A 21,876-nucleotide genomic window follows, 5' to 3' on the forward strand; every position below is an offset into this window, starting at 1 on the left:
CTGGCTGTGGAATCCTGGGAGTTGAAGTCCACATGCCTTAAAATTGTCAAGGTTGAGAAACACTGGCCTAGGGTAAGAGAGATGATTAAATGAAAAATGAGTTCTATCTATCTGGAAAATGTTATGCCATAATTAAATCAAAAAGAAGCCATAATTTTCTCAGGTGAGGAAAAAAAAATAATACAACTTGATCCCTAAATTGCTATAAGGACCTACTTTTAAACAGAATAAGAAAATGTAAGAAAATACCAACTATTGGGAGAGAAAACTGAGAACACATAGCGAAAGGGAAGGCATCAATAATTTTCAAGAACAATACACAAGCTCTTAAACTGTTATTCTAGCATAACTTCTAAACCAAGTCAAAGAAACTCATTATATAGGATCATTAAAATTATAGGATCCTTGATTACTGTTTGCACAGAGGGATGACTGAAGGAAAAAACCCAAAACTAATAGTAATAAGCAGGTATCTATAGTTTGGTTTCCATATATTTGTGAGAAAATTCTACTCCTGGCTTATTATTATATTGATTTAAAAGTAGGTGACTACTGTAGCAACAGTAATGATTCAAAATTGAAATCTGAAATGTTTTATTCTTTTCCCTGAAATGTTTTATCTGAGTCTTGAAATACATATCTTTTGTTCTTATCATGTCATCTTTTGTACTATCCCATTTTCCAAGTATTTTTATGCAGAAAAGATTGTCTATAAGTAATATAAATGATGAAATGAAGACAGATAAGCAAGTTTGTTGTCTTTTCCAAGCCTCCATAGTTCACTTAAAAATAGAGTGGAAGTAGAATTGATAGTCATTTTAATAAGATCAGCATAACACGTCAAACTTTTAATCCTCCTTTTGAAATTTGCTATTCAGACCAAAACAAACTACAAAGCAGGTTCTAAGTTGGCTACAATTCCTAAAATATCTCTCACCTATGCAGCCTAATAATACAATTTGAGATTCAGAATACCCAATCCACTCTCACCTGTTTTAGCATTATGTTGTAAGAAAGCCTCAGTTTTTAGCTTGCCTGATTGAAAGCCAAAAATAATTTCACAATTTTGCATTGTGAATGAAGATAAATTAATTGAAAGAACCTGAAACAATTATTTGCACCAAGGGCTCCACTGCTATTATAAACAATAATGGAGTGCAATCAATTATATGCTGATTATGGAATGGGGGTGAAAGATATATACATTGCTATTTAAATTCAAAGACTGTGACACTAGGCGGTTTGAATAAACCAAAAAAGGTAAACAACATAAAACAATAAATAGCCCTTAGTTGGCAATCAGCAATTTAAAATTATTATTTTATGATGGGAAATCCAACCGTCCTGGCTCCAATATACAAGGCTGGGCTTAAAAGGTCTCCTAATGGCCAAAAGAGTTGGGATCAACTGTATGTTGGTGGAGGAGACTGTTCTAGAGCAGGGATCCCCAGCCCCCGGTCTGTGGCCCATTGCCAAGCTGAAGCCCACTCAGAATTGGGCCATGGAAGTAGTGGGCAAGTCGGTACAAAACTGCATTTATGAAAGCGCTGTGCATGTGCAAAACCATCGCCTCTCCCCTCCTGCCGCCGGCAGCAGTCCACTAAGCCGGAAAGGTTGGAGACAGCTGTTCTAGAGAGCAGGTGCCTCAACTGAAAGAACATGCCTCTTAAGTTCTACCAGAGGGCAGAGTTTTAAGGAAAGGAACTAAAGAATGCTGACAGTTGACCAATTTTGTTACAGTATGGCCAGTTGAGAGATGTAATTGTGCCACTAGGTTTGTAGGAGATACTTGATACTACTGAAGGAAGAACCCAAAGAGTGGCTTAAACAAATATGAGAGCTTTATTCTAGTCTTTCTGCTCTGCTAATTGCAATAGGATCATTTCCCTTGTAATTAAGATGCAGTGGGGAACTCTTCAAGATTTCTATTCTCTCCTATAATATTTAATTTGGTAGGGAACTTTTGGCATCCTTAGTAAGACATTTGGGTAACGTTGAGGAATTGAACATAAATTGTTGCTTATTTCAATTATCTCTTGGCTCTTTTTAATAATTATCAAAGATCTTAATACAAATTTGTTTTTACAGTAATTTTATTTAGAGTTAAAAAGATACAAAACTAAGAAAGAAAAATGTTAAGTACAGAAAAAAGAAAAATAGAATATAAATGAATTAACTCTTTATCACAAGTCTAAACAATTTTAATAATTTATCACCTTCTCTTAAAATACAACAAATGATCTTTTCTTCCCACATTCCAACTCTTATCTAAAAACAAGCCTCCTTGTTCAGTCCTGATCATAAAAAGTCCATTAAAGGTTACCCAGAGATAAAAACATTATCTATTATAATCTTAATCAGCTAAACCAACTTTATATTCCTTCTTTTTACTTTGAATAACCTTGATGTTTAATCTCTTCAAATATACTAGAACTTGATTTCATTTTTTTCTTTTTCCCTTCTCACAAGATACTTCAAAGTTTTAGTAAGTTTCTTTTTGTAAATTAAATATAGAAAAGTTATTCAGGTCATTCTTTTGGCTTGTTATTTGAATATCCTTTTTAGCTAGATTTATTTGTATATCCAGTGTAGCATCTTTTTTCCTAATGTTCCTGTAACCAATCATTTTAAAATTTACTTTATCAGTTTCACTCTCCTGATAAAAGTTGTTCTCCTTCCAAAATATCTTTTAAACACAATCTGTCTATAAAGGCAGATACCCTTAAGATTAATTTCTGAGTCCATTGTTCAAAAATATCCTTTAATTGTTCTTCTCCTTTAACAGAAATCTTTAGTTCCTTCTAGTGTTCTTCTCTTTTAACAGTAATCCGTTTAGCCCCTTTAGAGACTTCCTTCAAGATCTCAACCTATCATTTTTTTAAAAAAAGAGCATTTTTCCATGGTAAGTTTCTAATGATTAATTCCATAATGAATTCCAAATCAATCTAGACTCTTAGCTTGTTTGGAACTTTCCAAAAGAAAAATTCTAATCGTCATTTTGCTATTTATTCCAAAAAAATGTTAAAAGTCCAAAAGAAAGCCCTTGAACTTGTATTTAAAATTTCTTTCACTAACATCAAAGGAAACTCACCCAGTGCTATAAAACCTATTGACTCTAAGGTGCTCAACAGCTGAAAAATGGTTAAGAAGCAATTTCCAAAAGTGATTAGAAAAGAAAATATGCAAATGCAGTGTCTTTTTGAAGGCACTGACTGTGGTTGAGCTAAAAGATGACTTTCTCTTGTCCCCTAGAACTCTAAAGCCACTGGATACCGTCATCTCATGGTCTCTTCCTGAGAAGCAAACATACACCTGGGCGGAGGGGTGATCTCAATACCTCTCCATGTTCAGAGAGGAATTACAAAGAGCCAGGCTATCCAGGCTATAATCATCATTCTATTTATTCATTTCAAAATGAATAAATGGATACATTAAACAGATTAGGTTTATTTTTCTCTGAGGAAAACACACTGAAAATGAATATGGGTTTAAGTTTAAATACATATCAAGCGTGTAAGTCCATATGGCTCCCTCCCTGTGGAACATCTTCCCTGCAAAGATAGGATTGGCCCCCCACTCTGACACTCTTTCACAATGCCTTGAAGATGTGGCTCTGCCAATGGGCCAGAATGATGTGGAGTCCATCAAGTTGCTCATTTGGTTTTTGTTGCCAGAGGGAGAGTTATTGCTTTTCGTATTGTTTCTGCATGGGGATTTTATCCTTGTATATGCTGCCCAAAAGTCATCGAGAGGAAGTTGGGTGGCCATATGAATTTTCTTATATAATAAATAAAAATAAAATGTACTCAGGAATCAGACATTTGGCTGGGAATATTAGAAATAATTTTTAAAAATCTAGCGATTTGGTGATTTAATGTGTTGGTAGCAGCAAGAAGGGTGATAATCAATAACTAAAAGCCTCAACTTTGACCCTTAAATGAGCTTAAATGAGTGGGGGAATAAGCTTTGGTATATAGCCACAACAGAGAAGACAAACTAAGCTCTATTCCTTCTTTTCGATATGACAAGATTTAGTAACTTTTTTAAACCAAGAAACTATGGTAAAGAGTGCAGGTAGTTCTCAAATCACAACCATTCGTTCAGTAACTGTTCAAAATTACAATGGTATTAAAAGTGACTTATGACCATTTTTCACATTTACAACAGTTGGAGCACTATATTTAGCAGAATCAATTTAGGGAGCAAAGAAAAGGTCTTGTATCAATATCATGGTCACATGATCAAATTGAGGCGCTGAGCAATTGATAGGTATTTATGATGGTTGCAGTGTCCCAGGGTCATAGGATCACCTTTTGCGACATTCTGACAGGCAAAGTTGATGGGCAAGCCAGATTCACTTAACAACTATAGTACCAGCTTAACCACTGTAGTGATTCACTTAACAACTGTGGCAAGAAAAGTAGTAAAGTGGGGCAAAACAAGTGTTATTGCCTAGCAATGGAAACGTTGGGCTCAATTGTGATTGTTAAGTTGAGGATTGCCTACTGTGCTTACTATTCTCTGATATGGCACAATATATGTTAGTAATAAAAGAATTTAGAGCCAGTAGGCAATAGTTTTGAAGCCAGCAGGCAATGGTTTGGATTGGTAATACTTAAAATAATAAATATAATTTTGTATTCTAGACACTTACTGTACATGAATATTTATGTATGCTATGAAAACTATATTATAAGCTCCATTTAAAAACTACTTTTTAAAAATAGATATCAGGCAATTTCCTATCAAATGAAGTACATTTTAATGTACGGATACTTTTTATCAGAATCAAAATAAAAGATCTATCAAAATAATTTATATTAAAATTGAACTTACCTCAAAATAGTCACTAATTTTGTGCCCACGTCCCCCAATGTTTTTCCCTGAAATAAAATCAAGATTAAGAAAAAATAGTTAAAAAACATAAATAGTGTAGTTTATATTTCCTAAAAAGTTTCCTTACAGCATATTCTTTTTAATCTGGCAAATATTTAAATAAAATTTGCCTAAATATATCTACTTGAGAAAGGGAAGTATGAGAAAAAATCTAGTTTTCCCAGATTTATTCTTACAATTGACTTACATATAATAAAGGTTGGCTAAAGTTTGTAAAATAGCACCAATTAGTTTGCTGCAGAAAACAAAACTACAATCCATGACTAACAGATTTATAATAGCATGAATTTTGAAATAGTGTAGCTTACTGTTTTTATATGTTCTTGTTAAAATAATTATATTTAACTTTTATTCATATCTTTTCAAACTGATTCTATGATTTTTCTATGATTCGAAATATATTTAGCAGAATAAATTTAGGGAGCAAAGCAGAGGAAACTGGCAGCATGGAAAAAATGGATTAGTTATTTATTGTTATGGCTCTTAAAGACTAAAGCATTGTAATTTTAAAATATTATTTACCAATTATAAAATTAAAAATGTCTAATCAAAATTCTGAATTTGAAAATATTTTCTTCTGATACTTCCAAAGGAGTTCACTTAAAAGGCCTGAAAGTCTATTGCATAAGAACAATCTTTACTTAATGCCATCATGATAAGTTTTTTTCTTAAATTAACATTTTATTTTGTCTCACAAAATATTTAAAACATTTGAAGGAAAAATATGAGCATAATGTTAAATATTTACCTGGCAATCATAAAAATAAAGAGCTATTCAAACAACTATCTTTTCAAAATACTGTTAGGATTAATAACTTAATAACAATTGATAGGTATCAGTTCTGTTATAATATTAATTACTGGGGTTTTCGTTTTTTTTAATTTTGGCAATCCAACTATGAAATATGGATAATAATTAAAGGAACCATGAAACAGAAAGAGACTCACAACAATGTCTAATATTTCAAAAAGCTGAACCTTTACTGAATATGGCATTTTAATCATCTGACAACTTTCATTCATATTATCAAAATGATTCCATAGTAATATATCTTACCTTGACTACTTTCACTCTGGTTTTCTGCTTTCCTTTTTCTACCCCTAGAAGACTCCAATTGTTTTTTCTCAGGAGTCTGGCAAAAAAATTAAAAAATGTTTTTCCAACAAATAAGAAGAGTTAGCAATTAATCTACATATTGTATATCTGTACCAAAAAGAAGGAAAAATGTGTAATTTACTTCTGTAACTCACATATTACTTTTGTAAGAGAAAACTGTGTAATTACCTATTTACCATCTGTGAGTAATTACATAATTACCAATATGATGTCATTGTATTAGCACTCAGAATTTATCTGAGATAATTTAAACAAAAAAATAAAATGCTTGTATAGAAATACCAAAAATATCCTTAAATATTGGTATCTAAACAAATACATCTACTCTGTTATAAACAAACAAACAAAAAAAAACATTAAGTGCCTTTCCACAGAGTTCATTTAAAGTCCTTTCCATTTGTTAATGAAATTATACATTAATTTTGACCAAGGAAAGAAAAAGTGGAAACATACAAAGAATGCAGCACCAGAATATGGGGATAAGATCAGATCAGATAAGATAAGATAAGATAAGGTAAGGTAAGATAAGATAACCTTTATTGTCATTTTTTTACTGTGGGAACAATGGCACACATCAAAAATGAAATTTAGTTGCCCGCTCTCAAAGTGAAACACATACATAACACACACCTAAACATACTATGTACAACACACCATTTACAACATGTACAACATGTATCAACTGCATTAGTGACTCTTGCTTACCAGCATACAGACTGCTGCATTTTGTACCAACTAAAGTTTCTGGATAGTCTTCAAGGACACCCTTAAGTCAACTGCACCACACATATCAAACTACAAGGTAATGAAGGCATGAATCACTGTCCCCAGCTCTAAAAATGGACATAATAGGCAGGCCAGCTGGAAATAAGCAGAGTGTTCCATAGCCATGGCTTCTACCTGGTGCTCCAACAGGAGCCATGAATCCATGAGAACCCCCAAGTTATGCACCTGTCCCTTTGAGAAATAAGATACAACTCCTTTAAAGCCAGACTATGGGATACAAGCAAACTTCCTAGATGAACAGCAACTTCAACTTTCTGGGAGTTAGTTACAGTTTCATATTTTACAGTTTCTAGATAATAAATCAAGAGAGCTACTGTATCTCCTGCTTGGCCTAAATTAGAGATATAATACAGGGTATCATCAGCAGACTAATAATAATTCACCCTAAACTGATAGATGACCTATCCCCTAAACTGATGGATGACCTATCTCAGCATTTCAACATAGCTTTTAAAAAACATTCTATAGCAGCTCTTATAGGAACAGCCAAGGTCTTGTTCATTCACCCATCATTAACACTGTCTGAACTGTCCACTCAGGTAAGAGTGTAATCACTATAAAATTATGCCAATCTCAGCCCTTGCAGCTGATCCACAAGAATATTATGATTGATGGTACTGAATGCCAATGAGAAATCTAATACCAAAATAGCTGTACTCCCTTTATTTAGGTCTTGACATAGAGCATCAACAAAAGGGAGCAAGGTACCTTCCACCCCTTATTCAGGTCTGATATCTGAATGCAACAGATCAGGGTAACCTTTCTCATCCAGCACTCATGTATCTACATTCCAAATACCTTTTGCAAAAATCTTCCCTAAAAAGGGATTCAAAGCATTGCATATACTGCCCTGACCAGTCAGATCTTTAGATGTTCTCTTCCTGAAGAGTGCACCTCCACATCTTTCAAGGCTATAATATTCCTTCCTTAAGGAGTCATTACTCATGTCCCAAATCCAATCATTTCCTTAACTTTCACTGCTTAACAGAGCCAAGTGGCAGGTTCCCATCCCACCGGTCACTAAATTCATAATTCATCACAGAATCACCCAGATCAGCAGTCAAGGAGAGGGCACAATTGGAGGTGGAATGTGAAGATGTGTCAGATTTTATTTATTTAAAAGGTTTGTATGGCTGCCTGTTTTATTCAATATAGTGGATAACAACAGCAAGACAGAAAAATAAAGCAAGAATTCCACAGAATTAAGACCAACAAGGCAACACAGCACTCCCCTGCTTGTAGACAATTGTAGAGAATTAAGTAAAATGATCTTGACAGAACTAAACAAGAGCAATTACTGAGGCAAAATGACCAAAATATTTTTTAAGCCCAGAGTAAAGAAACAACATTCAGAAGCAACTCAGGCAGACATCTCCCTAATTCACTGGAGTATAAGAAAGGTGGTATGTATACCATAATCAGACTTCCATTATTACATTACATGATTACAGCCAATCACAGTAACAGTAGTTCTAGTCTTCTGGTAGAGTTTTCCTGGTCTGGTATGCCTGACCTGGGCTCAACTCCTACCTTGAACAAGTGTGTGTGGGAAGAAATTGTCTTCACACTTCAGAGGTCAACAATTATTCATGGCAGAACTACCTGTCCCACCTTAGGCATGAAAGCTTGTCAGGTGACTTTTGTTCACCCACTCTCAGCCCAACTCATCTCACAGGGTGAAAATAGGAGGAAAAGAAATATTAGGTACTTTTGCCTCTTTAAATTACTTAGAAAAGTATTAAAGGCAGTTTCAGATCTGCTATCACACCGCTTCGCTTTAATGGCAGCCTGCCATAAAGTATGGGAGGGGAGAGGGAGGATGTAGGGAAGGGGAATGATAGGAACCAGAAGTGCCAACCAAAGACATCAGTTGAACAATCCAAGGACACACGGATGGGAACGGAATGTGATCGGAATACAAACCAAAGAGGCGCCAAACTTTTAAAATGCTATCCAAATCAATCAGTTCAAACTTCACTGGATATTAGCACAATGACCGAGGGATAAGTGGCTGGGAGAAGCGGAAAACTATCAGCTTTACATGGGAATCCTCAGATCTGGCTTTACATACACTGTAACAACTTGGCTTTAGTAAAAGTATACATTTTGCTACAAATAGAGTCGAGGGTCTTTCTTTCCTAAACCCCCAAGTTGGGACAGATCTGTCAGGCAGGATAAAAATAATCTTTAAAAAATCCCCAAATGCTGACTGGAACATAGGAGTTCTTTAAAAAAAAAAAAAAAAAAGCAAAGCCTCCCAAGCCAAATAGAACTGGTTTCATTCTTCAAATGCAGTCATTATTTGCATTTAATTTTCAGACAGTTTGAACATAATCATAAGTCATTGGAAATTCATGTTCTTGCCATTTTCAAATTACTGCTGTGGTTTTGAATCTCAATGTTTCAAGTCACAGAACATTTTCTATCAGCTGAACAGGGATAGAGGATAGAGGGCGGTTGGCTCTTTTTCCTACAACCTCACAAACAACATCAACATCTATTCCTTCAGGATTTGGGAATCTTTTAGAACAGAGGTGACATGATAGCAGTGTTCCAATATCTCAGGGGCTGCCACAAAGAAGAGGGAGTCAAGCTATTCTCCAAAGCACCTGAAGGCAGGACAAGAAGCAACTGATGGAAACTGAACAAAGAGAGAAGCAACTTAAAACTAAGGAGAAATTTCCTGACAGTTAGAACAATTGATCAGTGGAACAACCTACCTCCAGAAACTGTGAATGCTCCAACACTGGAAGTTTTTAAGAAGAGACGGGACAACCATTTGTCTGAAATGGTGTTGGATTAGATGACCTCCAAGATCCTTTCCATATTATTATTATTATTATTATTATTATTAATAATAATAATAATAATCTGGAGTAGAGAAACAGGAAGAAAGTCTACCAGTGACAACAGCCTGATTTTAACATATAACCCTAACATACATGGTCAATACTTAAATAAGTTGGAACCATTTATTAAACAAACTGCTTAATTAGAGCATTTTCAGTAATAGTATCTTATTTTCCTTTTTAGAAATGTGAAAATAAAGTTCCCTGTCATTAATAGATTGAAAAAAGTGTCAAACCATCAAAATAACAGAAATGCAGAAATACAAAAAGACACAACTTCTCTTATTTACAATTCTTAAGGATAAAAATGTTATCAATTATCTCGAATCTAATAATAAAATTTTTACGTATTTGATCAGACTGGATTTTATCCATAACAGTACCCTGAATAAATCAGTAATCTTGTAAGCAACATATTCTTTTATTCATCTAATAGGTTAAAACAAGCTTAAGATATATGGCTTATTCACCTTATTCTCTCCCACCTGATGTGTGTGTATATTCTTTTCTACATTAACTGTTAAGAAAATTTGAATGGCTCATAATTTTATCCCAAAATTTCATTTGCTTAAAAAATAATCAGTTAATTCACAATGAAGCAATACATCATTTTGAAATAATCTTCCTCTAAGTGCATCAATTCTGACAGGATGTGCACCAATTTTCTCCATATCTTTAATGCAAATATTCTAATTATAATTAGACAGGAAACCCTCCTAAATGTGTCTATCTTTTACTGAACCCAGTAGTATAAATGACAGATTAGAAATGCTCACTTAAATATTTTTAACTACTTCATACCTCAGATTCTTTATCACTTAGAGATCCCAAGCTGCCAAAACTGTGGTTAGAACTCTCATTATTAGTTGAGGCCTAGAGAATAAATAAAAGAAATAAAAGCATCAAATGTGTGAAATTGCTAATTATACGTCAAATAATGCATTACTAATAGATTTCATGGTTTGAAAAATGAATGATTATACACACACACTCTGGTCATCGCACGTGACCAGTTGTGAAACAAGCAGTCACAATTGCAACTGTTTACAGAGGAGAAATGTAAGAAATAAGATTCTATATGACAAATTTAGTTACATTTATATTTTACACTATTTTTCATTAAAGAAGGAAAATTGTGTACAGTAATGATAATAGGTATAGTAAAATATTGATTACTAACAATAAAAAACTAACAGTTTAAAACCAACAATTAAAAATAAGCAATTGTGGCAATGAATACAATAATTTAAGGGCTAGGTAAATAAAAACATCTTTAGTTTCTTGTGAAAATACTCCACAATAAAAGCAAGCTTAATCTCACTGGAATTTTATCCAATAAGTTGGGCAACAGGAAAGAGAATGCCCTCTCCTTAATAACCCATGGTTTGGGCAGCAGTGGAGTCCACAACATGACAAAAAGGTGCAAAAATGAGGACACACACGCAATAATGTCTGGATAGAAAACCGCACTCTTACATATTTGTGCAGTATCCTGTTATGATGCTCAAATGGTCACTTTACTACTATCCTACAGAAACAAATGAAGATCACCGGATAACACACTTGCTCCTGTAGAGGAAGTGTATGTCTGAATGTGCTTCCTGTATCAACATTATGCAGCTGATCCAGGATGCCATGGTTGATAGGATTAAAAGCTGCTGAAAAATTAGAAGAAATACAAAGGTCACAATCTTAACTTTCTCCATGAAAGTGAGGGGTTGTTGCTCATTGTATCGTTTTGAGTGATACACAGCAAAAGTGTTCCTAAATCTACCTATATGATAAGACTTGATAATAGCAATAGCAATAGCACTTAGTCTTATATACTGCTTCATGGTGCTTTACAGATTCTCTAAGTGATTTACAGAGTCAGCATATTGCCCACAACAATCTGGGTCCCCATTTTACCAACCTTGGAAGGATGGAAGGCTGAGTCAATCTTGAGCCCAGTCAGGATCAAACTCCTGGCTGTGGCAGAATTAGCTTGCAATATGCATCCTGACCGCTGCGTCACCATGGCTCAGGGTTAGTTGCAATTACAAGCAGAACTGTGCGTAATCCATATTAATTGTAAAAAAATATTAACCCTCTGAATAAAATAGTCTACATTCCTTTTTACCTTTGCTCCAACGCTACAGCTTCCCGTACTTCCAGTACTGCCACTCACAACTCCAGTAAATCTAGCCTCTAACAGTTCTTGCCTTCTTGGATCCAGGCTGTGAAGCTCATCCATTGCACCTATAAAACATGTTTAATTTGTTATACAACTGCAAATTATTTTATGTAACCATGAACAATTCTACTATTTCCCCCCAAATTTAAATGAAATTTTGCATTATGTAGTTCTCCTCCAGAAATATCTTTTTCCAGTAAAAATGCATCTGTGTTAAATGCAGAACACAAAGTTTCAGAAAACAAAAAAAGGATACAAAAGGTAAAGAAGAAAATGCGTATGAAATTCATAATAATATGAAATTCAGTAATTTATAAATCTTCAAATATATCAATAGCAAGAAGTAGGAAGTTGAATCAAAAACAGCAAGACTGTAGAAAAGTTAAGCACATTATCTGCATTTGCCTTCTTTGTAGAAGATGTAGTAGAGATCTTTAATCACACAAATAATTGTTTTTTTCATCAAAGAACTCCAAGGTAAATAATGCTTATAAAGTCTCAAATTTACTGACAAATTGAAAACAAACTGGGTCCAGATGGAATCTATTCATAGTTCTAAAAGCATTCAAATACAAAATTGCTGATCTAATAATTTGTTCAAAATATGTTTTTGAGAACTAGAAAGTGATTAGTATGACAAATTTTAAAAAGGAATCCAGGAAATTACAGGCTGCTTAGCTTAAAAATAGCTTTTTCATTGTGATTCACTAGTGATCCACTATGCACTGTGCACAAGTTTACAATTTGAGACCCCACAAATTAATGACCCTCCCAAAAATCATGGAACGCATCTCTAAATTCCAAATGTAATTTTTAATGTGAACAAACAGAAAAATGAGAAACAAAAACATGAGAAACAATTAAACATTAGCTAAATTTAAATAATGCAATGTCTTATATCTCCCGTGCTTCCAAATTAAATCTATATACCTCAATACAGCAGTTTAATATATTTTCAAAGGAATAGAAACAAGATCCACAACTAGCCATTCTCAAGTTTTAATGAAAGCTTAACCTTTATTGACAAATGTATACCCTCTTTAAGCTACATGCTTTCATATATCTTAATTTTAATCTCTTAAAAATATAATAAAGCCATCCATTTCAGTTTTAGGAAAGAGCATATATATCTATCAGTGTTCCATTATAAAAGTATCACTGCATCTGACGCATTTAGGAGAATTTACAATCATTTAAAATACCAACAAGTTTACATTAGTTATATTAGTATTACTAGTATTTTCACTAGGCACTTTCAAGTTTCTAAAGTTTATTATTCTTTTTTTTTTTCAATTGTTGAAATGTTATTTAATATCCAGGGTAATGAATATTTGTTTTACAGAAAACTGTTTCAAACATTTCAACATCTAATTATTGTCTTAAGACCACAGATCAGCACTGGAACACACAATGTTGTTTGTACTAAATTTTCACACCATAACACCTTGATTCAAAAAAAGTGCATGTCTTCATTTTTTTTGAATTTATACACACAAAGCCAAGATTAAAACAGACAAAACTTTTTCCATCTCACCTGTACCTATGCCAAAGTCTGTCTGTCTGTCTGTCTCTCTCTCTCTCACACACACACACACACATACATACACACACAAACACACACACAGAGAGTATATATACTATATATACCGGTAGCCCTGTAGCAAATAGTTATTTGAACAAATATACTTATTTGTTTTTATGTATGCTAGAATTATATCTTAATTTTCTCCCATGAGCTTAAGGCAATGTACATAGAACTCCTTTTCTATTTTTTTCTCTACAATTCTGAATAAGGTTGGGTTAAAAATAAGTGTCCCTGAAACTCAATTTTTGCAAGCTGCATATACCCAGTACATTCAAGAAACAAGGATCACTGGATTTCAGAAATGCATATTTAATGCTATTTAAGGAGGAAAATAATATTAAAATCTTCCCCAGGCTATCCTATGGCAAGTGAATTAAAGTCTTGTTGAAATGTTTCCTCCTCACAGCCCACCTCTCAATTATGCTGCCTCTTTAAACTGCTACTGAACTTGTTCTCTCATCCCTGCTTCCCACCATCTCTCATACCTAATGTGCTTCCATGGCTGACTGGTGCCATCAGACTGGTGTTAACTCTTAGTAATCACACATAGAGAGCCCTTTGTCCACAGTCTGGCCCTTCAGATTTTCTAATAGGACACTCAATGTCATAGTAAACAAGCCCATCCACCTTGCTGGTAGTCATCCTTCTCTTTACTTCCACCTTTTCCAGTATTATGATTTCTAAGAGATGTAAACCTAAGTCTCACCAACCATAGACCAACATCCAGTCTGGCAGGCTGGGCATGCCCTGAGTTCTGTCAGCTAAGGAATGCAAATTGGCAAGGCACAGAAGACTTTTCTGGCATGGTGCCCACAATTTGGAACATTCTCCATCTGGAGATTACATTGGTCCCAATTGTCCTGTACTTTCATAAGGTCTTGAAGACCTGGCTTTGGGTTCATGTCTAAGGCCCCCAATAGGTGAAGAGACTTGTCTCCTGGCTATGTGGATGATAACTAGTTTTCTCAGCTGCTGTGTATTATCTTGGGTGCTCATGGTTTCTTGGTTGAAATTATGGTTTGGTCTGTCCATGTGCTGTGAAATTAAGGAATTTTTGCCATGTCTTCTGACTGCTATTTGGCATGAGCACCCGAGACCAAGTCCAGTCCAAAACCACTAGAAAATTTCTAGAAGCCTGGCATTCAGACGAATCAGTCATCAACAGGCATGCAGAGATAAATAAATCTATGTATAATTCAAAAGAGGCAATCAAAAAGCTAAAAAGGAAACAAAAAGACCTAAACATCTCTTCACCAGCAAACAACACTCAGATGAGCAGAGATTAACAATAAAAGTAACACTAGACCAACAGTCAAGAACTAAATAATACCCCCATCAAGGAACTACCAACTTAGACAAGCAGGCTAACAGTAAACAACAGCCACTGAAACCATTCGCACCAATGCTGAAAGTGCAAGTCACTAGTATATAAGATGAGAGCAATCCCCACCCTCTTCTAGCACTGAAGTCACTGGTAGTAATGAAACATCTACAAGAAAACAACCACATTCAGAGAGCATTGAGGACTCCACAATTATATTACATTAGCTTTATTTAGCAATAGCAATAGCATTTACACTTATATACCACCCCATAGAGCTTTATAGCACTCTCTGGGCGGTTTACAATGTTAAGCATTATTTGTATACTGCCCCCAACAATCTGGGTCCTCATTTTACCAACCTTGGAAGGATGGAGGCTAAGTCAACCTTGAGCCCCCATCACAATTGAACTCCAGGCTGTGGGCAGAGTTTGCCTGAACTACTGCACTTTAACCACTGTGCCACCAGTGATTAAACATATGTAAATGTTATTTAAATAATGTTTAAATGTTACCAAGATCTATCTGAAAGACAGCACTGCATTCTATATCGTTTTTACAGGCTTACAAGAAATAATTCTTGAATGCTCTGGCTCAAATGGAAAGTATCTTCCCTCAAGTCAATTTTCTTCCAATCATGACTTCTTCTCACTTCAGAGGCCCATAATCACGGAAATGCAAGGCTCTAATAAATGAACCAATACTGCTTTATTTTTATGTATCTTCATGAAACTTCAAATGTATCATTTCTTCTCCTGAAGCCCTCTAACCTTTGAATGTGAAAAAGAAGTAATATTGAGCAGAATGCCTCCTACATATTCCAGAATCCTACTTTTAATGGTTCTGCTCTCATTGGTTGATTTTCACCCACATTTCAGCATTCCAAGTACAGAAGTTATTCTGTCTTTCCGTATTTTTAAAACAGTATGGTTTCTTTCAAGAAATAATACTACTAAACATAAATATGAAATATTTCTTATCAAATCAGAGTCAACATGAAACACAATGAGGTATCAGATTATAGTACTTAAATATTTTTAATGAGTTCCCGCTAAATATTCACTTGCTGTAATAAAATTGCAGAAAGTAAGTTGCATTACAAAATAAAGCCACTTTGATATAGTGATTAAGGCATCAGGCTAGAAACTGTGAGATCGTTGAGTTCTAGTCCCACCTAGAACCAGTCAGCTAGCTGACCTTGGCCCATGCACATTCTCTCAATCCTAGGAAGGAGACAATGACAAACCATTTCTGAAAAACCTTGCCAAGAAAACTTTAGGGACTAATCCAGGCAGTCACTAGAAGTCAAAAACAGAATCGAAAGCACCAATATACTGTATATCTGTATATCGTATCTATATAAAAATCAGTATATGCATGAAGCTTGATATATATATGTTAAACTCCTAATGCTGTTCTCCAGCACAGGAGATGGAGAATCCACCAATCCACCAATGGGTTTGCTCTGTCTTCCTGCCCATTAGATCAAGTCAGTCGAACTTGCCACACCTGTCCTGGACTAGGACACACCCAGTCTTGACTTGATCTTCAGCCCAGACAGACGTGGCAGATAAATCAGACTTTTACTGGTGAATTCTCCATTCCTTCTACAGCCTCCTAAGTAGTGCTGGGATCAGCACTACCTAGGCTGGGCTGTCGGAGACTTGAATTTCCCATTTTACCTTTAAGGCAGAACAGAGGCTTCCATTCTCCCTGCCCTCACACAGACAGCGCTGGGATCAGCGCTGTAGCTGCCACCCCCTCCTCCTCTTACCCATTCCTCTTATTTGGTTGGACAATTAAGGCAGAACGGAGGCTTCCGTTCTCCTTCCCTTCATACTGGCAGTGCTGGGATCAGCGCTGTAGCTGCCATCCCCCTCCTCCTCTTACCCATTTCTCAAAAGGGCAGGGGATTCTTCCCTTTGATCTCAGGCCTCGCAGGGGCCTTCCTGAACGCTCGGACAGTCGCAGTCGCCATTTTGACAGCCACGTGAAGATCCGCCCGCTGAATTGGCTCGCCCTCAAGGGTGCATGGCCCGGATCGCTGTTGCTCAGCCTGCTGTCGTTATTGGGCGGTAGGCCGTGGAATAGCCTCTCCTTCATGGCACGCAGTTCTTCTGGCCAGAAACAGTCTCCATTGTCGCGGCCATCATTTTGAGGGCCATGTGGCTGCCGCCATCATAAACTGAGGAAAGGCCAGGGGGGGAGGGGGTTCCTCCCTTATCGCTTGCTTCATTACCATCAATGAGGAGGTACACACTAGAATCCCTCACGGCCTTGCTCCCTCCCACAAGTCCATCTCAGGGAAGTTGCAAAAGGCCGCGGCTGCCATTTTGGTTGGCTGGTGCATCACTAAAAAGGAGGCCTTTATAGGCCCCTATAGCCCTTAGCTCAGTCTCCCCAATCAGCCTCTGCGTGCTCTAAAGGCTGCACAGTTCCTTCGGCCCAATTACAGGCCTCAATCTGGTGCTTCCCTCCTGGACACAATTTAGCAGGCTATACATCGGATTGCGGTCATTAAGCGATTGCTCTTGCCACCCCCACAGATCCACCCACCGCGCAAACTTGCTGACACTCATCAACTCGCTGGCCTTGTCACATGGCGCCCTCTACGAGCAGGCTGACTGTCATCACTCACTAGATTTTGCCACAGCCGTAGACACAACTGGACCCCCTGGGTCAATTACTAGTCAGGTGGCCAGAGGAGTAGGACGAACCCTAGTATTCCCTTGCTCCGACTGCATTAGTCCAATCCGCCAATTTATCCGCTGCCAGAGTTCCCTCTCAGCACTACCTGAGATAACTCACATCAGGATGGAGAAATCCACGGCTCTCCAACCTAAGGAGACCACCCCTCTATCCACTAGCCGAAAAAGGCACAGATCCTCCAACCAGGAGGCGGCAGGCAGGATTAAGGCCAAGGCTAAGACCATTTCTGGAAAGAAGCCTTCGAAATTGGCAGAGAAGCAGGCCAGCAGAAGACACCAGGCTTTGGAGAAGGAATTTTCCAAAGTGCAGAGGTAGGCCCAGGCGGAGGCGGAACAGACAAGGGCCTCATTCTTTGATCTCCCGCTGGGGCCTTCGACCTCTGCCCAAGGGGTCTGGGCACTGGTGGGGATTTCCAAACCCCCTTCTCCTGGGGGGAACAAGGTCCCATCATTCACCAACCAACAGTGGGTCCGTGGATCTCACATTCCGGCCCACAGGCCACTTTCACTTCAACAGCTGCCAGACTCAGGGTAGCTGAGCTGAAACCTTTCCATCTGATATTCAAGCCTTGATTTCACAGGCGACAGACCGGGCTCTTGCAGCCAGGTCCTACCACATGCCCAGGGCCGAGTCAGTGGCACCCTTTCCTCCACCCTACCCTCTCCAGGCGGAAGCTCCTGAGTACCAAGGGCCTCTCTCACCATCCCGATCCTCTTACAGCAGGGCATCTTCTACGGATCCTCATGGCTGAGGCCTAGCTGTTGGACTCTTGAGCAGAGACCAACCTCGCATCCATCAGGGCCGGCCACATCTCGGGGGAGGCGAACCGACAGGCAGACCTTGAGCAGGTCAACGGTGGACCACTCAGAATGTCACCTGCACCTGGACATCTTCAGGGAGATATCCGACAGATTTGGCCTACCGGTCATAGACCTGTTCGCCTCTCCGGCGTACTCCGAACTCCCAAAGTTCTTCTCCCGATTCCCATCCCCATGGGCGGAGAGAGCGGACGCTCTTCGAGGTCCATGGCCGGAAGGTCTGCTTTACGCGTTTCCTCCTCTTCCTCTGATTCCGGCAGTCATCCGCAAGCTCCTACAGGGGAGGGCAGAGATGCTCCTCGTGCTCCGTGTTGGCCATAGAGGCCGTGGTTTGCCGACCTCGTGAACCTCTCCAGGTCTCCTCCGTGGAGGATTCCTCCAGGCCGTATTTCTCTCAGCCAGGGGGTCCTGCATCATCCAGACCCCCAGTGGCTTCAGTTGACCGCCTGGCACTTGAGTGCCGGATCCTGACTGAGGAATCCTGTTCACCTGGCTTCATCTCTATGATTCAGGTCTCCCAGAGGCCTGCGACAAACTGTATCTACAATTCCACATGGAAGAATTTCTGTCTTTGGTGCGAAAGACACCATTTGACTATCTCGGATTTGACTGTTCCAAGGATCTTGAACTATTTGCTGAGGGGTCTTGACAGGGGCTTGGTGTCTAATACCATACGCAGAGAGGTGGCAGCTCTCTCCACCATACTTACCTGTGACAACTCAGTGCCGTTAGGTCATTATCCTTTGATACACTCCTTTATCAAGGGCGCCACTAACACCAAGCCCCGTGGTCCATAGGTATCCCTCTTGGAGTTGCCGTAGGTCCTACAGACCCTCACCAGGTCGCCCTTTGAGCCTTTCGGAACCTATGACATATGATCCCTGTCCCTCAAGGTCTCCTTCCTGGTGGCAATTACATCTGCCAGGCAGATTTCTGAGTTGGCGGCACTTTCCATCAGGGATGACCTATGCATTTTTCACCAGGACCGGATGGTCCTTCACTTGGACCCTACTTTCATTCCCAAGGTCAACTCTTTGTTTCATAGGGCTCAGGAAATCGTACTTCCGGATTTCTGCCCTAATCTGTCTCATCACCTGGAACGGCAATGGCATTCTCTGGACATCTGCAGGGCCCTTTGCTGCTATATCAAGCAGACAGCGGCCTCCCGCAAGTCTGAAGCCCTCTTTGTTTCCTTTCACCATTCCTCTCTGGGAAGGAAAGTGTCTGCCTCTACGATGGGCCGATGGATCAGGGCTTGCATTGCGGGGGCGTACCAGTCGCATTCCCTACCGCTTCCAGGTCGTGTCACGACACACTCAACGCGCAGCACGGCTATCTCTGTGGCATGGGCCACTCAGGCGTCCATCGAGGACGTCTGTAGAGCGGCTACATGGTCTTCGCTTTCACCTTTCGTGAAGCATTACAAACTGGACAGGTTTGCCTCTGCTGACGTCTCCTTTGGTCGGAGGGTCCTCCAGCAGGTGGTATCTAGGGACGCGAAACCGGACCTGATTGCTTCCCTCCCACATGGACAGTGAGGCTTTGGTATGTCCCATTGGTGGATTCTCCATCTCCTGTGCTGGAGAAGGGGCGTTGTCTTACCTGAACACCTTTTCTCAGCACGGAGATGGAGAATCCACTCCCGCCCCTTTTAGGTCCGTCAGGTCCAGTGTTAGGGTCTGGGAGCCTACACGCCAGACAATAGTCAGTGGCTTTCGCCCTTGTCAAGACTGGGTGTGTCCTAGTCCAGGACGGGTGTGGCAAGTTTGACTGACTTGATCTAATGGGCAGGAAGACAGAGCAACCCATTGGTGGATTCTCCATCTCCGTGCTGAGAAAAGGCGTTCAGGTAAGACAACGCCCCTACTCCTTCACTTTTGTTCATAGAATAGAATAGAATAAACGCCTAGCAATCTGAATAAGTATAGTTTAGAATTATATCCATTTTCACAAGATGCTAATGTAGCAACTCCAATATTATTTTATTAGACTGTACAAATATTTTGTGTACACATCATCCAACAAATGGAATAGTCCATGCTCAAATCCAGGCAATGTGTTTGGTTTGTATGTGGCCTAAAATGTGCGTGTTTTATCCAGGCTTGAACCAAGAATACACAAAGGAGAGAATGAAAAAAAAGTAATAGTAGTAACGACAACCCATACCTGAACAGATAGAAAGGAAAAGAAAGCACTCAGAAGGTTGTGGGTTAGGTATACTATGCTTGAATTCAAGCACTGCAATGGTGGCTCAGGAGAAGGAAGATATTGTCAAGGCTGTGGCGAGGAACAGGTGGGACAATCAATTATGCTGTACTGGAATTCAAGCATGGAAGCTAAGCAAAGATCGTGGGAAAGGTACAAAAGCCACATAAACACAGCAAGGAGAAAGGAGTGATGTGTATCAATCTTGTGCTAATTGCCCTGTTAAGACCCTTCAGGATTTTGACTCAGCTGAAATCTGGAACCACCAAATGCCTTGGCTTTTAGTTTCCTGGACTGTGAACCAGTTGGAATGCCTGGCTTCACAGCGTGTTTGTTCTGTACACAAATAAACATATTTTCCATGGACAAACTTATTATTTTAACTTCAATTCAATAATTCTTAATTTAGCAAACGTTTGTTCTGTGGCGCTTTTGTGTGCAATTACAAAAGAACACTATAGTAGTTACTGCTTATCTACAGTATATCATCAACAATCTCTCATCCTTGTGGATAAATGGTCTCAGAAACCTATGGAGTAGTGTAACGATCCATCGGAACTATCTGCCAGATCAGCTATATCCAAATCAAAAGGTGACAAGATATTTTATCATTATGCTTTATATCCACAGGACCTTAAAGAATAAATTGTCGCTTATTTATAGCTTATTTATAGCATTTTTATCCTGCTCTTCAGGCAGAACTGCTCTCAGAGAAGCTTATATAAAAATCAATGAAAAAAACTAATTCCTACCAACAGGGATATTATTTTAAGAAACATGACATAAAAAAGAAAAGAAATGAGGGAGAAGGAAAAAAATAACAAATTCAGGTTACAAAGGGAAATGTTAGTTCTTAAACAATACCCAGCTGCTTACATAGTTCAGGGAGAGGCCAAGCCTGAGGGAGGTGCTATATCTGTAAGATTGGAGAAATCTTTCCCTTCCCAAGTGATTTCTCTCCTTCTGAAACTAAAACTATTACAGCTACTATGTACTAACTATAACAAGTGGATGTTGTTTCAATCTTGACAATAAACCACTAAATATACACAACGCAGTGTTTTTCCTGTCAGGATTTGCAACATTAATAGTTTTACTGTACCATTACTGCACAAACTGTAGCAATGAGTATTACACTCTTTCTTGGATTAATCCTCCTGAACAAAATGAGATTTAATGTGGAGAAAAGCAAAGTTTTACATTTAGGCAGGAAAAATCAAAAATATAAGTACAGATTAAGTGAGACCTGGCTCAAAAACAGTAACTGTAAGAAGGACTTTGTAGTTCTAGTTCTAGTTCTTCACTATGAGCCAGCAATGTGTGTGCAACAACAGCCCAAAAAGATAATACAATCCTGGGTTGTATAAACAAAGGCATAGAATCAAGATCATGCAAAGTATTAGTACCGTTTTATAAA

The 21,876-nt window shown here is 38.3% G+C and overlaps 1 protein-coding gene across 1 annotated transcript in view; it reads right to left on the reverse strand.

The window, feature by feature from the left end:
* The window catches only part of TLK1 (tousled like kinase 1), an 87,534-nt gene that overhangs the window by 30,882 nt on the left and 34,776 nt on the right, over positions 1 to 21,876 (reverse strand). The window contains exons 2-5 of the mRNA XM_039361766.1: positions 11,768 to 11,886; positions 10,450 to 10,521; positions 5,954 to 6,029; positions 4,837 to 4,883 (exon numbers count right to left, since the gene is read on the reverse strand). Of these exons, the coding sequence (XP_039217700.1) occupies positions 4,837 to 4,883; positions 5,954 to 6,029; positions 10,450 to 10,521; positions 11,768 to 11,886 (314 nt within the window). The remainder of the gene's footprint in view (positions 1 to 4,836; positions 4,884 to 5,953; positions 6,030 to 10,449; positions 10,522 to 11,767; positions 11,887 to 21,876) is intronic.

Source organism: Crotalus tigris, unplaced genomic scaffold (assembly GCF_016545835.1).
Source record: "Crotalus tigris isolate CLP2741 ecotype Arizona unplaced genomic scaffold, ASM1654583v1 scf7180000019363.1367679, whole genome shotgun sequence".
NCBI lineage: Eukaryota > Metazoa > Chordata > Lepidosauria > Squamata > Viperidae > Crotalus > Crotalus tigris.